The sequence below is a fragment of the Scatophagus argus genome, chromosome 8 (genome assembly GCF_020382885.2).
Source record: "Scatophagus argus isolate fScaArg1 chromosome 8, fScaArg1.pri, whole genome shotgun sequence".
In the NCBI taxonomy this organism is placed as follows: Eukaryota; Metazoa; Chordata; class Actinopteri; family Scatophagidae; genus Scatophagus; species Scatophagus argus.
The window spans coordinates 12,834,862-12,855,618 of record NC_058500.1 but is presented as its reverse complement, the minus strand read 5'-3'; the positions used below and the strand labels follow the sequence as shown (position 1 = coordinate 12,855,618).

General features: G+C 43.3%; 1 protein-coding gene across 2 annotated transcripts in view; it reads right to left on the bottom strand.

Annotated features, from left to right (window-relative positions):
• The window catches only part of kmt2d (lysine (K)-specific methyltransferase 2D), a 31,375-nt gene extending 13,133 nt beyond the window's left edge, over positions 1 to 18,242 (bottom strand). The window contains exons 1-39 of one of the 2 annotated variants that reach the window (XM_046395860.1): positions 17,695 to 18,242; positions 17,021 to 17,103; positions 16,672 to 16,780; positions 16,354 to 16,556; positions 16,162 to 16,271; positions 15,905 to 16,067; positions 15,282 to 15,453; positions 14,999 to 15,113; positions 14,723 to 14,901; positions 14,327 to 14,616; positions 14,063 to 14,188; positions 13,111 to 13,916; positions 12,863 to 12,976; positions 12,599 to 12,712; positions 12,353 to 12,457; positions 12,060 to 12,241; positions 11,623 to 11,787; positions 11,309 to 11,418; positions 11,130 to 11,174; positions 10,835 to 11,023; positions 10,557 to 10,730; positions 10,338 to 10,460; positions 9,305 to 9,426; positions 9,070 to 9,205; positions 8,888 to 8,974; positions 8,724 to 8,801; positions 8,468 to 8,626; positions 8,271 to 8,340; positions 7,830 to 8,068; positions 7,635 to 7,708; positions 7,242 to 7,292; positions 5,489 to 7,123; positions 5,236 to 5,406; positions 4,720 to 4,856; positions 2,190 to 3,985; positions 1,973 to 2,096; positions 584 to 665; positions 425 to 491; positions 75 to 307 (exon numbers count right to left, since the gene is read on the bottom strand). In XM_046395860.1, the coding sequence (XP_046251816.1) occupies positions 75 to 307; positions 425 to 491; positions 584 to 665; positions 1,973 to 2,096; positions 2,190 to 3,985; positions 4,720 to 4,856; positions 5,236 to 5,406; positions 5,489 to 7,123; positions 7,242 to 7,292; positions 7,635 to 7,708; positions 7,830 to 8,068; positions 8,271 to 8,340; positions 8,468 to 8,626; positions 8,724 to 8,801; positions 8,888 to 8,974; positions 9,070 to 9,205; positions 9,305 to 9,426; positions 10,338 to 10,460; positions 10,557 to 10,730; positions 10,835 to 11,023; positions 11,130 to 11,174; positions 11,309 to 11,418; positions 11,623 to 11,787; positions 12,060 to 12,241; positions 12,353 to 12,457; positions 12,599 to 12,712; positions 12,863 to 12,976; positions 13,111 to 13,916; positions 14,063 to 14,188; positions 14,327 to 14,616; positions 14,723 to 14,901; positions 14,999 to 15,113; positions 15,282 to 15,453; positions 15,905 to 16,067; positions 16,162 to 16,271; positions 16,354 to 16,556; positions 16,672 to 16,780; positions 17,021 to 17,103; positions 17,695 to 17,786 (9,030 nt within the window). In that variant the 5' untranslated portion in view covers positions 17,787 to 18,242. The remainder of the gene's footprint in view (positions 1 to 74; positions 308 to 424; positions 492 to 583; positions 666 to 1,972; positions 2,097 to 2,189; positions 3,986 to 4,719; positions 4,857 to 5,235; positions 5,407 to 5,488; positions 7,124 to 7,241; positions 7,293 to 7,634; positions 7,709 to 7,829; positions 8,069 to 8,270; positions 8,341 to 8,467; positions 8,627 to 8,723; positions 8,802 to 8,887; positions 8,975 to 9,069; positions 9,206 to 9,304; positions 9,427 to 10,337; positions 10,461 to 10,556; positions 10,731 to 10,834; positions 11,024 to 11,129; positions 11,175 to 11,308; positions 11,419 to 11,622; positions 11,788 to 12,059; positions 12,242 to 12,352; positions 12,458 to 12,598; positions 12,713 to 12,862; positions 12,977 to 13,110; positions 13,917 to 14,062; positions 14,189 to 14,326; positions 14,617 to 14,722; positions 14,902 to 14,998; positions 15,114 to 15,281; positions 15,454 to 15,904; positions 16,068 to 16,161; positions 16,272 to 16,353; positions 16,557 to 16,671; positions 16,781 to 17,020; positions 17,104 to 17,694) is intronic. The other variant, XM_046395861.1, reaches the window with a different exon arrangement.
• Positions 18,243 to 20,757: the final 2,515 nt, after the last annotated feature.

Here is a 20,757-nt window from a genome sequence, read left to right as displayed (position 1 = left end):
ATAATGAGCAGAAGTTAATTTGCATTATCAAGCTACCAATTGCCTTTACTGTGGAAAACCTAATATCTACACACCTGGTCAAGCTGCTTCTGAATTTTGCTCTGCTCTTCTGTAACCAACTTCAGTTTCTCTGCATCTGCCTCAGCAAACTCCCTGCCAGCTTTCTTGGCAGTACGTTGCTTAGCACACAGCGCCTTCCGTGATTTGCGGTGAACTCCAATCTGTTCCTCCAAAAATTTCAACTGCATCTGGAGCAACTGTTGTGTGTGAAGAAGCCATTCTTCATACTGGTGTTGTTCTGCATCATCTGTAAGAAGAGATAGTATATCCATTAAACAGAATGGGAAAATTAATATAACATCTTTCAATTAACTAACTTCAACTAAACACATTTTAGACAAGAGGTAGTACTGGTAGAACATACTGATGATGCCTTGTACAAATTGGGGAGGGTTGGGTCTTGACTGGGTGGGATCACTTGTTTCTCCCTCCTAAGCACAAAAGGAAAATATTGCAATAAATCAGTTACGTAAGACTTAAAATGAAGGTTAAGCAATTACTTCTGATAAGCAATACAGCATACCTTCTGAGGTCCAGATGTAAGTTGACTTGACTCTGTGCCTGGGGCAGATGCCAGCCTCTGAGCAAGCAGAGAAACTTGTTGTCTGAAAAGAAATCAGAATATAGAATGTATAACTACCAATAGCAGTGGAATAAGCATTGCACCAATACGAACAGTAATGTGTTCACATACGGTTGTACGTACATTTGAATGGATCTTATAAATCTTTAAAAATTAACTGAACAAAACGATTAGAACCAGTTAAGCTATTTGTATTTTATATGTGTAGCCTATAGTATAGTTCACAGTCTGATGGTAGAGCAGCAGCAGCCAAGTTACCATCCAAATGTTGCACCAATTTTAACGACATTAAAAACGACATTAGCCAAAAAAAAAAAGAAAAAAGAAAGAAAAATTCAAATCAGGGTATGTTTTTGCTTTTGCTAACTGTATACTGTTTTGAAGGGGGGGCTGCATAATTTATAGAACACCAGCAGTAAGAACAATCCTGCCTCTAAATTAAGCTAAGGTTGTACATCATCTGTGCCCTACTGAACCTATATATAATAATTTATTTTTAATTCATTAAATGATTCAACATGAGTTTGGGCATAGGCAGACATACAACGTCACATTTTGTCTTTCTCCCTGGGTGGGTGGGAGGGGGCGGCATGCCTATGGTTAAAGACTCACATAACTGTATAACTCTGTAACTGGAGTTTACAGTTTATGGTGGTTTATTGTTGCACTAAATTACATTACATTTAAAAGTGTAATTCTGATTTTGTGTCCAACATTGGCAAAGCTGGAAGAACAAACTTAAACAGCAAATGAAAATAAACAAAGAAACTAATGAACTGTTAGAAGTTGATTGGATTGTAATTACACAAGACACATGGCTAAACAACTTAAGCTTTCTGCAGACACTAAACCTTGTATTCTGTATGGCAGTACTTTTTTTAATTCCTGTGGGTGTCAAGACTCTTACACCAAAACTGTACAAGACAGATTGATTATGTGGAATGGATCTTCATATTTTGCAATTTTTGTGAAAAGAGACAACAATAGCTACTTCCTTTTTTCAATGAGTCTGCAACCACAAGTAACCACTGACAAATTCAGGCAATGGTCATGGGTACAGGGCTCTTTAGCTGCTAAATGCTCCACTTTGTACGCTATCTGGTAGTGGACTTCATTTATATCCCACTTGGTGCCGGGCAGGTGCCAATGTGTCAAAAAAATAAATAAATAAAATAATAATAAAAAAAAAAAAATCATAAAGGCTTGGTATACTCAGCCCAAATGTAGCATGTGCTGTGTGTTAAAATTAACTTGCCATAGTTCATAACATACTAACCAAACTTAAATAAAAAAAAAATGGTTCTATAAAGTCTATATAATTAAAAGTACCTGTTAATGCCAGGAGGTACAACCATTGGATCCTGTGCCAACACTCGCTTGATACCCTTCAGTGCCACCATCTTTGCCTTGGCAATGGGATCCATGATGTCATCAGCTGCAAATTTATCTAAATCTTCAATGAAAGAATAACACAAAATTTGTTGATAATACTATAAAAAGAACAGACGAACTTAGAGTAATGACAGTGTCAAGCCACAACAACTACCTTTTTCTGGGAAGAAATTGTTAGTCAGAGGTGACTGTTTAACCACTGCTTGTGGCTGCTGTTGATGACTGACACCTGTATGAATCCCTGGCTGTCCCATCCTCATCATGACTTGCTGCTGTGCCAAGGCTATGTGAGGTGGAGGTGCCATTCCGGTTCCCATAAGTCTTTGCTGTTGCTGCTGCTGTTGCTGTTGCTGTTGTAACATATGCGGAGCACGGGGCACCATTCCTGGCTGAGCCATCATTCCTTGGGGTGGACGGTGATGGTGTGGCAGCATTATGTGCCCAGGTGCCTGTGGGTTTGGTTGCTGACTTGAGAGCCCAGGAAAATGAGGCGCCATGCCGCCTTGGTGGAGGGAACTGAGCTGTTGTTGCTTCTGCTGTTCTTTCTTCTCATGCTCCAGCAGATCCTGTATGAGAAGAGGCAGTTCACCATCTAAAGAACTTTCTACCTTCGCCAAATCTACAGCAGGGGAGTGCTGTTCTCCTACATCAGGCAGCTCCAACGGATCATCACCAATATCTGCATGTGGAGCAGCTGGAGGAAAAGTCAATGAATCTGCTTGGCTTGGCAGGGGGTACTGAAGTCCCCCTAATCGGACAGAACTAAGTGAAGCTGACTGGTTTTCTGGTTGGGCAGGCTTGGCTGATGGTGCGTTCCCACCAAGAAGCATTGACACAGCCTCTCCTATTTCATCTTTTACCACAACCTGTTCAGGCTGTAGTTGAGGCATCAGACTTCTGTCCTCTACTTTGACCCTGGAGGTATCAACAGTTTCTGCAGAGGGTGGCAGGTGGGTAGCAGACCCCCCAGCAGAGGCAGAGGCTGTTGTAAGAGCCTTGTGCCCGGGCTCCACCTTGGTCTTCTCTTCTACTTTAACATGTACAGATCCAGAGGAAGATGAAGGTGCTTCACTTTCTGCCTCCACCAACCGCAGTTGGTCCGAGAAGACATCTTTAGGGTCTCCTTGGTCCAGCTCAGGGTCCGTGTAAGCCAGCAGGTCAAACTCATCACTGTTAAGCAAGTCATCTAAATGGGGATCATTGGTTTCAAGGTTGTCCAGGTTACCCAAGTCATCATCTCCTTTGTCAGGATCCAAGTCTAGAGCCAAGTCATCCTCATCCTCCACACCTCCATCCCCTGGGGGATCCCCAAGACCCTCAAGGTCAGGCTCTGGCAGCTCCTCACTGGTTACTACTGTGGTAGGTTGGGGGCCTGTGATGCTTTGTTGTGGAACCTGATGCTGCTCAGTGCTCACAATGTTTGGAGTGGAAGTAGGTATCTCTGGCTGCAGGTGGGGCTGTTGTGTTACTGGACCGGTAGACTGTGGGGGCATTAAAACTGACAGTCCACCCTGCTGCAACCCAAGCTGTGAGTTGCTGCCCCTGTCTGTTTGAACGCCACCAGCTTGAGCTATGGGATGTTGCTGAACATAAGGTGCTGTCATCTCTTGCTGTGGGACAAAAAGACGTGGTCTGGGCTGGGGTCCACGGGGCATAAATTGAGGTCGTAGGGGTAGCCTCTGTGAGTTATGTCTCAATTCAATGAACTGCGGTGGGGGTCCTTGACCCACTGGCTGCATGGTCTCACCTCCAGGTCCTGGTATCATGGTGTGAGGGTTACCCATGCCTTCCATACCCTGGATGCTGACAGCAGGGTTGAGATTGTGCCTCATGCCCATAGTCTCCATGGGAGGCTGGGGGAACCTCCTTGGACCTGGAGCCTGGCCCTGCCACTGAGGAGGAAATGGTGGACGGCCAAACATGCCCTGAGGTCTGGTGGGCCCTGGCGGCCTGAAGGACAGAGACACAAAAAAGCAAAAAAAATATATATATATTTTATCTTAAACTGTGTTTCATGTATTCGCAAATTTTAATTATTTATTATTTAATAATTTTTAATTATTTGGACGGGACAAAGTAAAGATTTATGTGACCAATTTGTGCATTTGGGCCTACTATATTCTTAAATCAGCTATAATAATATTACAATTGAGGAAATTTTTATTTAGATGTAGATGCAGCTAAAGACAAGCCATCTTTGTTACCAATTCAAATGACCAAATGGTGACGGGGGAGCCGTGGTCTAGAGGTTATAGAAGCGGCTTGTGATCGGAGGGTGACCGGTTCGATTCCCCCACTGGACGGGCAGGAAAAATTTGGGTGTGGTGGAGTGATTAATGCGAAAAATGTCACCCCCCTCCATTAGCCGGCTGATGTGCCCTTGAGCAAGGCACTTAACCCCCCTCAATATGCTCCCCGGGCACCTGATGCTGCCCACTGCTCCTGTGTGTGTTTCACTGCATGTAATTTGCCAGGTGTTGCATGTGTGTGTTCAACTAAGGATGGGTCAAATGCAGAAGACGAATTCAGTGTGTGTATGTAAAAATATATATACTGTCAATAAAGCTGATTCTTCTTGTTCTTCTTTGTCATGTTAGCATTATTTTAACAATGCTGAAAATTGTAAAAGGGGAACCAAATATTATTTCACATCAAACGTGAATCTACTTGAATGAGGAACTTACCTTAGTGCACTAGGGTCCATTATAGCAGGCGTTCCTGTAGGTGGTGGGTGAATTAGCTTTTCATCCATATCTCCAACAGCCATGGGCATCTTCCCTGCCACAGAAGCCTGAGCTCCAGCAGCAGAAGCAGCACGGTCCTGAAGGGAGTAATAACAAAGAAAAAGTAAACAGGTAAATCTACAATTCTTTTAATTGGTAAAGGGTTGCATTTATATTCTTCTTCTCTTGTTCACCTATTCTCTGACACTCACTCAACCACACACACACACACACACAAAACAAGATGGCAGCAATTTTGTTTGCCAAACTGTCTAAAACTCTTCAACATGTGTACAGGAGGAGTTGATTAGTGGACAACATAGTCTACTTGCTGAGCAAGGATCACCCAGCTTAACCCAAACTCTTCAGCACAGCAGATACTTGCTGGGATCATGCCCATCCTCCCAATTCCTTCCTAGGCCACACTTTTTTCAAGACATTACATTTGGTTTGCAGCATATTTCTCAAATTGTGTACCTGTGGATAAGGTGGTGGTGCTCTGTGGGCCTTGTCTTGAAAGGCTCCCATCTCTCCTCCAGACCAACCAGGGGATGCACTGCCAGCAGTAGCAGCAGCTGCCTCCTTCTCTTGTTTAATGGAATTTCTTTGCATTTGCTGCCTGATTAAGAATTCCCTCAGTCTCTGGCGCTAAGAAACACAAGAGGCATTGATTAACAGAATGCCTAGGAGGTGCATAAAATTATTATGTACTGGCTAATTAGTCTGATACCTGTCGATGCTTCTCCAGATCAGAGGGGCTAAGGCCTACTAATGCAGGGTCCTGCACCGCTGAAATATCAGTCATTTCTTGAGTGCCTGTCAAAGCTGGTTGATGAGGTGCATCTGGAGGGCGGACAGCTGGTAGCTCTTGAGATCCAGAAGGAGGTGGCACCCTGGAGCTGAAGCTGTCTGTTCCCATAGTCTGCTGAGCTTGTGGCTGTGGTTGCTGAAGCTGACCCTGTAACATCTGACTCTGCTGCTGGGTTATTTGGTAGCTTCCTGTGCTGGGACTGCGACTGAAAGTTGGAGGTGCTGACGGTTTACCGGAGAGAGGATCCCCTATGGAACTGCTGGTGGAATGGGGTGGAGGTGGCTGGTTAGCATGAGGTGAACTTTTATAACTTGCAGTTCCCTCTGATACAACAGAGGGGGGCTGAGGGGGTTTGTGGATAGTGGCAAAAGGGTCCCTAGACTGTGGTCTTGAAGGTGGCTGAGAACAAGGGTCTGGTGATTGAAAACGAGGGGCAGCAGGAGACTGGACAGTGTAAGCATCATTGGAGAGACCACCAGGAGTGTGGGGAGACTGAGAGCTGCCCTGGGACTGTGGGCTGGAGGGCACTCTAGAGCATAGTTCTTGTTGACCTACAGTGTGTCTCTGGGGTCCAAGAGAGCAATTGTCGCCCGACTGTGGCCTTGGAGTAAGTGGAGGCTGGGTGTTGGGGTCAGAAAAAGTGTGAGAGGGAGACTGCCTATAGCCTTCAGAGGGATGACTCGGGGATGCTCCAGGTTGGAGTACCCCACCCTCCCCTTGGTGAATCCGTGGCGTCATAGGTGCTTTGAATAAACCATCTCCAGACTCCAGCATCCCAGCAGGGGAGCCAGAGGAAATGTCCAGTCTTCCAGTTGTGGAGGACCGTGGAGAAGGTGCACTCATATCAGGCCTGTACAGTCCTGTGCTTGCAGGTGAAGAAACAACAGCAGAGGGTGATGGGGAAGAACCATAATCCAGCCGTCCTGTGCCTTGCGGGTTTCTTAAAGGTTCTCCATAGTGGGTATTGTGGGGTGGTGAAAACATGGGTGAATCCCCAAGCCCAGCACTTCTTGAATGAGGACTTTCTGGAGGTCCTAGTGACTCCTGAGAGCCTTGCTGTGATTGTGGTAAATGACCCTGTTGCTGCTGCAGCTGTGATCTGAAATAGGGGTCAACCTGCTGAGCCCGTCTGGGGGTTCCAGGAGTTCCTGGTTGCATGTCAAAGGGGCCAAGACTGGCTGGCCGTCCCTGAGGAGGACCCTGTGGGCCGGAAGCAGAATAACCTGAGGAAGAGGCCTGCAAGGGGCTGGCCCCAGCATGGGAGAAGGGTGTGGTTGGGTGGGAGTGAGAATGGGGTGACTGAGGAGGAAACTTGGTCAATGGATCGGTACGGATTTCAGCTGACCCTGGAGTCTTAACAGGTCCATCTGAGAAAAAGACAGAGGATGATCCTGAATCTGGAGGGAAGGGAAATGGGCTTTCTGCTGAGCTGGGCTGGGAAGAGATTGATGTAGAGCCTGAGGGCGGAGGGATCTGGAGGTGTAAACTGGGTCGTTCACCCTTCACACGCCCCGACTCTGTCTTGATTGGCCTGCACACCTGGCTCTCTGCCTGCTGTGTGAAGAGAAGAATACAGAGGAATCATTAACATTCCGCAACACAACACTAACCAGTGGTACCAAACCTTTCATTCCCTTTGACAATACGAAAGGATAATGATGCTTTAACTCACTTTCTGTGCCTTGTTGATCCTCTGAGCTGCTCGGTTATCTTTGGCCTTTTGCTACAGAAAGAAATTAGATATTAAGAATATGCAAGAACTTAAAATTAAAAACATTAGTTTATAATAGTAGTAATAATAGCTGATAATACTTATGCTTAAACACAGCAACACACATTGTGTAGACAGAATCTGGACAATCTTAATGCCAAATTTTTCATTGGGATTCTAATAAGCAGTACACACCAGACTGTACAAATTTGATTTCAAACAGTTTCCTGTGTTTAATAATATGATCAAACACAGATTAACAAGAAATAAAAATCACTGACTGCATTTTATAAATGTGCGTTCTGATGCGCGTTAGTAGAACTGCAGGAATAAATAAATATAAAGGGAACCCACCAGATATGGAACCTTGTCTGCAGCGGACACCTTCCTCCAGATCTTCATGATTTGCTTACAGCGACTAGCCCAGTCTATGACAGGAGAAGTATGTAACATCGCTCAATATCTAATTGTATAAACCTTACTCTGAAAATGCATGACTGGTCAAATAACAGACTGTAGATGATGGAATAGGATTTCTTATACACTCACCTGGGTAGTCTTGTTTGAGACTGGGAAAGTTGGTATTGGCATAAAGAACAGGGGAAATGGTTGAAAGTTCTCCCAGCTCCTCATCTTTCTCCCAGCGCTGGAGGCTGCGCTGGTTGTAGGACAGCCCATCACCCTCTCCCTCAGTGGGGGTTGGTGGGGAGGAGGGGGTTGCTGGGGTAGAGGGAGTGGCCCAGGGGCTCTCCTCACCACCTTCTGGACTGAACAGTCCCCCTCGGTCCCTGTACATCAAATGAGAGAGTACTGTCTAAGATAAAATAAAGGACTTACATGCGTCACTGACAGGTACAAAAACGTATTCTACATTGTAAAAAATAAAATGAAATTGTATCTGTTTTTATTCTGTGATTCACAGCACGAACTGTTGCAGAACTACATATTATAGATCCCAAAATGGACAAGGCAATTTGGTACTGATCCTACCGCATGTCAAAAAACGGTGACTGAGAGAGGCCAGGAAAGGCGTCCATCATTCCAGCCGAGGGCAGGGACCCTGGAAGACATTTTCCATGTTTGAATGAAAATTTGAACTTGTCCTCAATCATACAACAAACCATAGTTTTGAAAGGCTCAAAAACATTACATAATATTTTTACCTGCAGTCGTCCCCTTGTACACACCTGAAATGAGAGATCTCTGTGGCAGAGCACTACGACTGAGTTCTCCCTTACTGCCCTCCAAGATGGGCTTCATTCCTCCCAAAGAGGAGCCATCTGACACTCCCAGAACCTTCCTGAAGAACTGCTCAGAGTCCTGACTCTCCACCCCTTGCGGAAGACCTATCATGACAGGACAAGGGCATAATTTTAATATCAGATATTAAATGTTAAAAAAAAGTTGCACAGTGTATACCAAAGTATCCCTTCAGGGAAGTACCTTCACTTTTTTCTGCATCAGAGTCATGAGGATCAGTTGATGCCTGGTCCGTCAGCAATGAGGCTGGTGCAGGGACTCCTAAAAATGTGTAATTTTAACAACCTGCAATTGACTCAAGATCATAACAATAAATCAGTTATAACAGTGTTCAAACAGACATTTACCTGCACCTTCTCCCTGAGCCTGGGGGACCTCACCCCCCTCTTGCTTGAGAGGAAAACTGTCTTTCACCACAAAATCCTTGGCATCAGCTATTGAGAGAAGCACAAGTGTCACACTTCATGTACTAACCTGATTTACAACCCTAATCACAAAGAATTTGCAGAGTTTTAGTTAGTGTTCTTACTCTCTAGGGCAGTAGTTTTGAGCCCTGGCGGTGCTGGTAATGAAGGTCGGACAAGGCCTGCGCCTGGCCTCTGCCCTGGAGGTATCATCACAGCTTTCTTACTCAAGTCTATTAGATTCTTCCCAAAGAAAGCCTCCTGTAGCAAATTACAAACATTTAAGATGCAGACATTATATCACTGGATAACACAACTCTAAAAATTTTTCAAAACATGGGGCACAGAGAAATGACAAACCTGAAGATAAGATGGAAACATGTCCTCAAGCTTGCTCTTCCTCCTCCCTCGACGTTTCTTGGCTTGCTCCTCGCCCTCCACTGGTTTAGGATCCATTATGTTATCTGTGTCAGGGTGAGGTCCTTTGCATATAATACCATAATAATTAATTAATTATAATATAATATTGCTGGACAAAGGAACGCATATTTTTTTTTTTTTTTACTGCTATGCTAGGCTAACACTAGGTTGCTGTACTGGTGAAATGTTTGGCTGTATGGACATTTATGGACAGTTATTATGGATTCTTGCATGTGACAACGCTGAAGGACCTTAACAGAGTGCAGTAATTCCATCAGAGAAAATAAGCAGACGTTGGACTCTTATTACTCTAGACCAGTGTTTTTTGAGCCAAGGCACATATTTTACATTAGAAAAATCACAGGGCATACCACCAAACAAAAATGTTTGGATCAGTTAATTGTTCTGCCTGTCACTACACGCCGCTCACTTAGAGTACCGATGAGGTGAAATTGGATATTCTTCCGCAGCACAACTGACGATTTCTCATGGCACACCAGTTGGGAATCACTGCTCTAGACACTGCTAAATGGTATTATAGCTCTGTTTTGACATATATTTTTGGACATAGTTTAACATCATAGATGAAGTTCTGCTGAATTCAGTCTGCTTTCTGAGGGTAATCCTAATCTAATCCTAATCCCAAATCATCCAGCATCTACTAATAGAAAGATGATGCCAAGACATTCAGAGCAAAAACAGCCAGTAAACGAAAAATATAAATAAATAAAAAAAAAAAATTACTCAATCCTTCTACTTTGGCCATTTTTCTTTCATACAAGGCTGAACATGGCATTAGAGACCATACGCACAGTGTCCCACAGTCAATCAACATAAATTTCTGAGGCACTGATCCTTTACCCCATGCAGTCACAAGTACTTTCTGAGATCAAACTCTTTTATTTATAGCAGTATTTTGTTATGAAATATACATACAAAAGGACATGAAATTCAACAATCTGTTTTCACTAACCTTCATCAATGGTTCTCTCTATTGGCTGTCCATCTAGCATAGTCTCTCCAGCGAGCTGGGCAAAAAATTCTTTCTTCAGCCGTGTGTGGCACTTTCTTTGTCGCACCATGAAGCCTCCAATTCCTAGTAAAATTCATGAATATTTGTAAATATTTTGTGGATACACCAAAATCTATGTGGATGTTACGTGTTTTTCTTGTGAAATTCTGGGTATCTTACCAGGCCTGTAAGGTTTTCGCTTTCTTTTTTTGCTATCCTCAGTCTCTTCTGCTCCTCCTTTGAGACCCTCGCAGTCAGCTATGCCTTCAGCTCCCTCTGCCCCTGCATCCTTCTCACCTTCTCTGTCAGGGCTCCCTAGGTTCTCCATCTTGGATTCACATTCCATGGGCTCCCCTACAGAATGACATCGAGTATGCATAAAGTCATAAATTAAAAAGGAACATAACACCTATGAAAACAGTTTCATACACCTAAGGGGGAGCTGAGGGTGTGCCTACCTTTTCCCTCCTCCCCATCTCCATCAGCCTCCCTCAGATCCATTCCATCAGGACCTACTTCACCACACAGAGTGCCAAGACGGGAGCGACGCTGCCGTCTCTTGTGCAGGGGTGACATAGAGATGCTGCGAAGCAGGGACATACCCGACTCCGTCAGCCATACACCCTCCAACCGGTAAAACTGGGGTTCTGTAAAGTAACATTTGTTCATTTGAGCAACATACAATAAAAACAAAATATGACCCCAATGAATGTGTTTTATGACAATAAACATGAATAGGCAAAATCCACTAACCTGGCTCTTTGATCTTTATCGAAGCCATAATGGCCGACTCTACTACTGTGAACAAAGACAAAAAGCAGGTAGAGAAAACAAAAGAATATTATTAGTACATACAAGAATGTACTGTGTACATCTTAGAAACCATAGTCTTTGTAGGTCCAGATTCAAAACAGGGTCGTTCTGTGACTTACCCACAGGTTTTGGAACATATGGGGTGCAGGATGTGCATGCAAAGCCTTCATCAGAAGCTTGTTCCACCTCATCCTCTGTGTACAAACTCTCACAGACAGCATGAACCCATCTGCCCAGGCACACACAGAAATACGCTGATACACATAGTCTTCACAACAAATCACACCGCAAATCAAAGATGTTAAGGAATTATTCATGACATGAAATATACATAAATAATCTATTCCCCGCTTGTCTTCATTAGCTGCAGTCTCATTAATATCTTGGTTTCTGTGTCTGGTGTGCATATGTAGTTCCAATGAGCAGCACCCACCGATCGCAGTACTGACACTGCAGCAACAGCTCCTCCTCCATGAAGTTCTCTCTGCAAACTGGACAAGTGACGAGGCTGGCACAGGGGCCACAGTGGGTGTAGTTGTTCTGCCACTCACAGTGGAAACCTGGTGAGTTGGAACCACACTGCACACAGCACACACACCTGCAAAGAAGTAGTGGAGTACTATGTAAAAATTATACAACGAATACGCAATATTAAAACACAATACAGATGCATGTGTGTAGTGTAACAATCTTTCTTATGCTACAGAAAAAATGAGGTCTAGAGATGGGCCTCTGAATTGCTAATACAGGGCTGTGGCACCAGTGTTTTACATAATATGCAAATTTACATGTATTCATTTCCATCTGACCCCATTCAAAGCTACAAGGCTGAATGAAACATTGTGCTCTCAGGGTATTTTTTTTTTTTACCATTTGCACTTCCAACCACCCTTGGGAACATTGTGCAAGGGTGGGTCCAAGCAATAGGTGTGATAACTGACATCACAGTCATCACACAGCAGCAGTCGGGAGGGGTCCGAGGCCTTTCCACACACCTCACACACAATACATTCCAAGCAGCGCCAGCCCTTACGGAGCATCGTCTTGGTGATCTACAGAAGATATCCAGTTTAATCAATCTGGGTTTACAAAATGCAGCGATGTAAAAAAAAAAAAAAAAAAAAGAAAGAAAAAAAAAATCAAAGCATTAATTTCATGCTTACTTTGCTGTTCACACAGTAAGGATGGTAACACTGGGCACACTGAGCACAAGCCAACAACTGCCCCTCTGCACCCTTTCCAAAACTGCCACACACAACACACATATCCTACAGCAGGGGAGAGAAGAAATAATAAAAGAGAGGCAATACAAAAATCTATTTGTGTTGCATTTGATAGTGACAACAATGGTTTCTTGGAACAGCAAATGCCTCAGGGTAATTAAAAATGTCAAACAACAACAGCTGTACCTGGAGCAAGACAAACTTATCAGTGTTTGAGAAAAGAACAACTGTGTTCTGCATGGTGTCATCTTCCTCATCATCTTCCTCCTTAGTTATTCCAGTGTCTGATGTCATGCTTAGCTGTGGAAAAAAAGAACTGACAGTTACAAAGATACTGACAAACTATCTAATTCAATGACAAATTATGAAAACAATGATTAACATCACTTATTATTATTACCATAAGTGAAAGAATATAAAAGAACATCTGAATAACATGTAAAAGCCCACCAAGAAGGCATCAATGCAGGAAGCCATGGCTTTGAGGCGGGACCTCCCACCACGTCCTCTACCTCCGCCACCCCCTCGAGGTCTACGTTTCCCAGCGAAACTACTGCCTCGCCCCTACAAGCAGAGAATTTAAAAAAAAGAAAAGTTTGATGTCAAGTCATGTTGACAGAATGTGACAATGAGCTTAAAAGTAATAACTAAACGTAACACGTCAACTCCTCAGACCAACCTGTACATGGTGATCTCACCTGTTTGACCCGTGAACGACCTGGGGACCCTCTGCGTTTCACCTTCTCTCTGTCACTTCTGAGAGGTTCGAAGGGAAGCGAATCATCAGTCTCAGTGAGCAGGTTATCCGTGTGTGAGCGGCCAACAGGTACAAGGCCAAGTTCCATAGAGAGCTGTGGATCGGGCTCTCCTGGAGAGCCCATAAAGCCACTGCTGCTCTCATCTCCATGGCTCATATTGGACATCTCATCCAGCAGCAATTCCGGCTTAACCTCTTGCTCCTGCAGTTCCTGCTTTATATCCATGTTGTGTTCTTCTCCTTTCATTGGCTCATCATCCTCTTCTTCTTCCTCCTCCTCAGAGTGAGGTAGTAATCTCCCTTCCATGTCCACAGCAGAGATGACCTCTTGTGTATCTACTGATAAAGAAAGAGGAGAGGGAGACTGGTGGTCCTGGCAAGGACTTTTCTGCTCATTATCCATGGGCAAGAGCTCTGCTTTTTCCACATTAGCAGGAGAAGCTGGTAACTTTGGTGGATCCTTCCTGAATGGTTCTGTGATCATCATACCATCAGAGTCACAGCTTAATAACTTTGCTGGTGCTTCTTGTTCCACTGAAGGAGTGGTCTCCTTCTCCTCCTCTTTCTCCACCTCCATATGTTCATGGATCTGCTGTGACACCAGTGTTTCTACTTTAGGGTTGTTGGACTGTTTCTCTACTATGGGGTCCTGGGAAGGGGTGACTTGTGTCACCAGGCTGACTACCTCTTCTGCTCTCTCTTCATCAGCAGGCAGACAAGAGGGCCCCTGTTCTGTTGTTGCACATTCTACATTTGAGATTAAGGAATGTGTGTTTATTAGTGTTAACATTTACAAATTGTTACTATCATAATTGGTTATGGCACACGATCATACAAGTACTGCTTTGTGTTCAGTTTCAAATATGCATGTCTACAGTGTGTTCTGTGTTTACCTGTAGACTCAAGTGGAGCAGCAGGTGCCTCAGAAGGGAGTTCTTCTGTTGCTACTTTCAGCTCTTCCCCCATGATCCTCTCCCCAACATTTGTTGCCTCAACAACTGTAGACTCCACCCCTAAATCTAAAAGCAATTAACTTACATAAGAACATCTTGGGTATAAACAAGTTATTATTAAGTATAAATTTTTTAATATTCCAATAAAATTCATGACTGGCATGTTTTGTCGGCTTTATGTTGTTGTGTCTGACTAAAGCTTACCCAATTCCATGAGTGTCTCTTTCGTGGCTTCAGCCTGACCCATCTCTGATGCGTCTCTCTGTCCTGGTGGCACCTCTGATAAGTCTGTGTGCTCTTTTGTCACTATGTCTGCATTTGTTTGGATTGTCATCTCCACCATTTCCACATGTCCTTCACTCTCCTCAGATGCCTCTCTGGTTTGTATCTCTGCTGTGTATGGCTGAGTGACAGGCTGCTGCTCCTTGCAAAGCAGACAAATGCACTTGGCTTCTGGAAGCTCCCCTGGCAAAGCACACTCACTGTGCACCCACCTAAGAGAATAAAGAAGTCATCAAGACACATTTCATGACTATGAGCTACAAGCCCACATCATATCTAAGTCTGATGAAGACTATTACATTCGTGCACTTAACTAACCTGTGGCACATGCTACAGCACTGCAGAGCGACAGACGGGTTGGCAGCTTTGCTGCACACGCCGCATGTAGAGCTGCGCTGACGCTGGCAGGCCTCACACACAGCATAGTTGTCAAACCACTGGGCTGAACCTGGCAGTACCAGTCCACGGACACCACACTCCGTACATACACGACACCTCTGACATAGATTAAAGGGATAAAATTTAAAATTCAAAAACAGGCTGCCATGGTACGGCCATCTCTGTGTATAGAAGTAGATGACAAATGAAACTTACTCTGCATTTCCATGGGTCAGAGGGAAGAGAATCCATGGCTGGCTGGAGACAGAAGGTGTGGTAGCCCTTGTCACAGGCATCGCAAACCAGCATTTTCGAGTCTTCTCCTGGTTGTCTACAAAAATGAAGAAATAAAACATTACCTTTAAATTTAAAAAAAAAAAATATTCAGATTCAATAGGATAAATGTCTTTTAAAAAAATCTAAACATCATGCAAAATGTTACTTCCAATATCTGAGTCATTTGTAAAGGATAGAGTTCAATTGATGGGATTGGACTCACCTGCAAGTCTGGCACACTTTACACTCTGGGCACTGCCATCCTGCCCGCTGGATGGGCGTGGCACCAATCTCCAGACAAGCCGCATGATAATGTTGGCCACAACCCGTACAGAACAGCAAGTCCGTGAGCTCCCCCAGTGAGTCACACACTGCACACCAAGCCTCCTCGCGTGCTATGAAAAAAATATATGTGAATTGGTAATAGAAAAACAAACTCACATTAGCATGACTTATTTTTTAGTTCTTGGATCGGCATGATAACAGGGATTAACAAACAAGGCAGGTAGCTAGTAACCACTTTTGAAAAAATTACTGGTGTTTTGTTAAGCAAACAATGTATTTCTTTGAAGTTGAAAAAGTTTCACAATTTTTAGAAAAGACAGACCACCAAAGATTGCTGATATTGCTGAAACAGTCCACATTTGGCAGTCAAAATCAGTACAGAGCACATAAGCTGTCTCACTGGAATTCTGAGAAAACACTACAGCTTTGGACTTAAGCGCTGTTGATGATGATATTTGCACCTGGTCATCACCTTTGTAATGAGTGCATAGCACTTGCCCTGTGCAGTGACCATGCCCTAACTAATGACGAAGTTTTGACAAAGATGTCTGGCTTTCTTACCTAACTCCTCTGCCTTGTCTATGTGCTCTGGACAGAGGAGGAACAACTGTTTCATGGACTGGAAGGATCCACTGGCTGCTGAGCAGGGGAAGTGGTAGAACCGTGAGCAGCCCTCGGCGTGGCATCGAATGGTTGCACCCAGCCTTTTGCAGTATTCGCAAAGCTGAAACAATTGTCAACAATGTTAACATTATATGCGTCTTTGTTATATTCCCACTCAATGCCATCTAAACCAAGTCTAAGGAACATGTACTCACCCGCTGTGTCCCTGAGATAACGGCCTTATCCACGTTCTCCAGCTCCTCATTCTGCATCCTCTTCACTCCCTCCGACCACACCGCACACCAGTGATGAACCCAACAGCCCCCTGTTCATTATAAAGCCCAGTATCAGTAAAATCTTTAATTGTATAATAATGATGTATAACAGTATAGCGTTTTGACTTCAACCTGAGTCGTCAAAGAGTGCCGCCAGACAGGGGAGGTCGGAAAATCCAATGGAAGACAGGTCATCATTCCCAGGTTGAGGCAGTGGAGAAGCTGATGGCTTGAAGGTCAGCTGCTCAGACGATGGCCCAAAGTGTCTCAATTCCCGCTGTCCATGCAGGCTACGCTCCACACAATTACAAAGCGCACAGGCTCGAACGTTCTCTCTGTGACATTACACAAAACAAGTGAACATTCAGTTTTTGGTGTTAAGCAGCTTCTTGGTATAAAGACCACAGCAGTGTGCACAATATCCTTCATGAAGTGAATAAAACAACTTACACAGGTGTGCTGGAAGAGGCTGAAGTTGCACCAGACACATCCTCAGCAGCAAGAAGGGCTATGGACTCATCAGTGGAAACAAGCTGCTTTGAAGGGGCACTGTCATCAGCTACAGAATGAGGGTGGGAAAACAAAACTCACTTAAAAAATAAAAAAATGCTTTTGCCAATCCTATAATGACTTATCTGCAATGGAGAAATTAAAAACATTCTAATTAGTTCTGCTCTATTGTCATCACCGCTAAAATTACGTTTACAAATCTCCATTAAGAGGAAACGAAAAAGTTGTGATATTATTAATGATTCTGCAAAATAGAATACATATGGGGAAATTTTCAAAACAACATTACCTGTTGGTTCAGAGTCATTCTCTTCGCAGTTTGATTTCTGCTCGTCCATACCCCGTGCTGATTTTGACCTCCTTGACAGAGATCTGTGATTTAAAAACATGAATATATTCAACCTTAAAATGTTTGTCAGAAGCACTAAAATTTAAGAAAACGATTTATGGTATGCACACAGTCTGGGGGCATTTTATGATAAGTGGCTATTTGGTTAACATTATGTCTATCATTACTAAATGATGAATGGAGAGAGCAGATATAATAATGGCATGAAAAAATAAATAAATGCATGAGAATTAGGTTTGCTCCAAAAAAAGACTTAACAGCTAAGTGGTATACAGGGCCCGACATATCAACACAGAAAATGGCATTGTTCATCAGCCTACATATATTTCTCGTCATAAAATTTGGATCCCCAAAACACTTTTTCTTGCTACACCATATTACACCTTAGCCTCCCTTCCCATCCAAAAGCACTCGTCACATAAAGAATTACAACCCACAAAGCCACGGATAAAATATCGCTGTTATGTCCTCACTTTAGATGATTTCCTTGTCTTAATCGGACAAACGCTAGCACTAATGTAATCGAGCTTTCTCGCAAACTCATGAAAATAGCGCGAGGCTTACGGGACACAGATCAATCGGAAACCGCTTTAAAAATTAAAGTTATTATTTACCCAGCAATGCATAATACAAATCGGTGAAACTGCCACGTTAAAAGGCACAAAATGATAAAATTAAGTGGTGTTTTCCTGAGTAAAACAACCATAAATCGGGATACACAAAGAAAACACAACTTCCGTATAAAGAACTTCCTGTTGCAGCGGGAGTGCTTTCGTGCAGAACCTTTGTCGGTCGCATCATAGTTCCGCTATGAGACTCGCAGCACTAACGAAAATACTGTAAAACAAAAAATGCAGCACTTGACAGGATCAACATTTTTCATCCCCGAAGCGATTAATATGAAGTCATGAATTCTTTAACGTTTAAAGGTCATTAACAGAGGATACTTAAAGGTGGAGGTTGGATTGGAGTTGCATGGTACATTTTACTAATGGGACAGAGCTGCCTCACCAATATTTGCTCTTGTCATCGTGAATGTTAGACAATAAATATCGGAGAGAACAGTCCGCGAAGCGAAGTTGTACAAACGGATCCAACTGGACTCAAAAGACAACAAATGTGACACTGACTATACAGGTCCAAATGAGAGTCTCGCACTGTTTTCGTAGACTGCAAAACAAAACAGTAGCATCACACTAAGAAAAACATCCTATGAGCTAACGACATAACTCTCTCACTCCGAAATGTTCCCAGTTCATTCTCACCGAGGCAGTTGGAAGCAAACGCCAGTGCGAGGACGGGTGCGTTTTCGCGTGTTCATGATGCATACGAGCAGAACTGACGACAAATTAGACCATATTGTAATGAATCATAACAAAACACTAAACCAAACCAATGTCAATGTGTAACGTTAAGAATCTTTTTTTAAAAGAATATATACATATATTATATTTAGGAGTGTTTTGTTTGAATGCACATCCAGTTAGTATTTTGCCATTACAGCAAACACTCCAAAAATAAAATGCGGCATACCTGCACTATTAACCAACACAGTATATGGCCCTATGTTAAAACGCTGTTTAGCAAAAGGCATCAAAAGCTGTTAAAGTTATATCTCTGTAATAAGCATATTCGGTGGCAACAACACTGGAAACGCACTCTCTTTGTGACAACAAACAGCAAATGTCAAATCCAAGTCCTACAAAACCTCTGTTATTGTTATGCTACAACTGATAAGGACAATAAACAGGCTTTGTATCTAAAATGAAGTTGGCAATGTCCAAACCAAAAGTGATGACATGATGGCTAAGTTAACGACTTAACATCCTGGCTAGCCAAGTTAACACGAAAAGTGCTCACGTTAGAAATTAACTTTCACGGTGAACATGTTGGATCATGTTTTGTTATATTAGCCAACATCAGCTGTTATTTGTTGCAGTGCCATGGGAAATGCTGTTGAGAGATTTTATAGTTGAATTATTGCAGAGCTAAGCACTATTCCTCAATGTAAACAGCGACTTCAAAGGGTTGGTTCAGTCCAGAAAATAGCCTTGTCCGTGTCACTAGCGATAGACCGATACGGAAAAGCTAACAACTACCAACGGTGACGTAGCAGCAAAGTACACAGAAGAAGCAAAACTACGAGAAATATGTGTAATATAATCCACACGCATATTGAGTTCTCCAGTTGTCTAACAGCTACTTTGTGGATGATACATTGAACACCGCCAACGCACAACATATTTCACCCTAAAGTTAGCAACCTGATAACACAGCTAGTTCTCCAGCAAGTAGTCACCCCCATCTGGTCGAAGCTAACGGCTATATGTCACCGATAGCAGAGTTAACATTACCCGGTCTAAGGTCAGGGTTAGTGGGTCTTTCTGTATGTCTATTGCAAGAAGTTCAAGGAGGCCATGATTAAAAGCAGCTCACCTCACAAGAACAATATCGTCTCTTCATACATCAGCAAAATCCAAACAGCCACACAGGTTCCCAAAATGCTGATGGTCGCTTCATTTTATGTACCGGACTAACGCTGCGGCTAGCCGGCTGGAGGGAGAGTGGGGGAAGTGCACGTCGGCGGAAGGCAGGCTGTGCGGTACTGCTAGCTAGCCCTTCAACTAGATGGAAATGCTATGTTAGCTAGCTAACCGGTAACTTGAGCTTTGTGTCGAGTGGCCGTATACTGGCGGGGAACTATTGAGCACCGAGGCAAGCCTTCAGACAGTCCAGTGAAAGTCTCCCCTGCTTCATACAGTGAATCAAAAAACTACCTATCTGACTGGCTCCTTGCTCGTTGTCTTAGCTTAAAGGCTAACAATCTAATAGTAGCTAGCCTCCGCTCTGTTCTGGAATCTCTCTCGCGAGGTCGTTAAAGCTGCTGCAAGTTTGCCCAAAATAATGCATCCGAAAATTTCAACCCCAAACTCTGTTGAAACGGCAGTAAATATACTTTTTCTTCAAGTTTAAGTCGACAGCATATATTCAACTACCTATATTTGGAGCTTAACTTTGCATAGGTACCCTTGTATGGGTCACTAGCATCTCATCACTTTGCTAAACTGCGTTGCGTCTGCACTCGGCTGTTCCGCCAAGTGGCTAGCTGCTGCTAGCAGTGCTGGCTAATAACAACTACGTCAAAAATAATTCATGCAAAAGAACGAGCAAAAATTGTGTTTTATCAGTCGACACAAGTAAACGTGCTGTAGCTTTAGTACAACAGTGAACAACACCGTTCAAGGCTGATCTCTTACGACACAGCGGAAGATTTTAATCTGGAAAGCGGGTACTGCTGAAATATGGTAATGTTACATATCAGATATTAGGTCATTAGATTTTTCGAACCCAGGGAAGCCATTTTTCATTAGATGGTCATGATTGTAGGCCATTGCTACTTTGATATACCTGTGAATGAATGCATTTGTTGTGATAAATGATCGGCTGCGATCCAACTGAATTCCAAAAGATTTGTAATAGTTTTTGCAAATTAATTTTGTGACCAACTGACATAAATGTGTACTGAGCTCTTCATCATGGTTGCTAATTCCTTATTGTGCTTCTTTGTCTACTGCAATGGATTGCGTATTTGGCTGAATTGACGGAGAACCATTGGGAAGAGTAATCAATTTCACTCTATAATGATCTGAAAAAAATCTCAGTCACGTTTCAGCAGG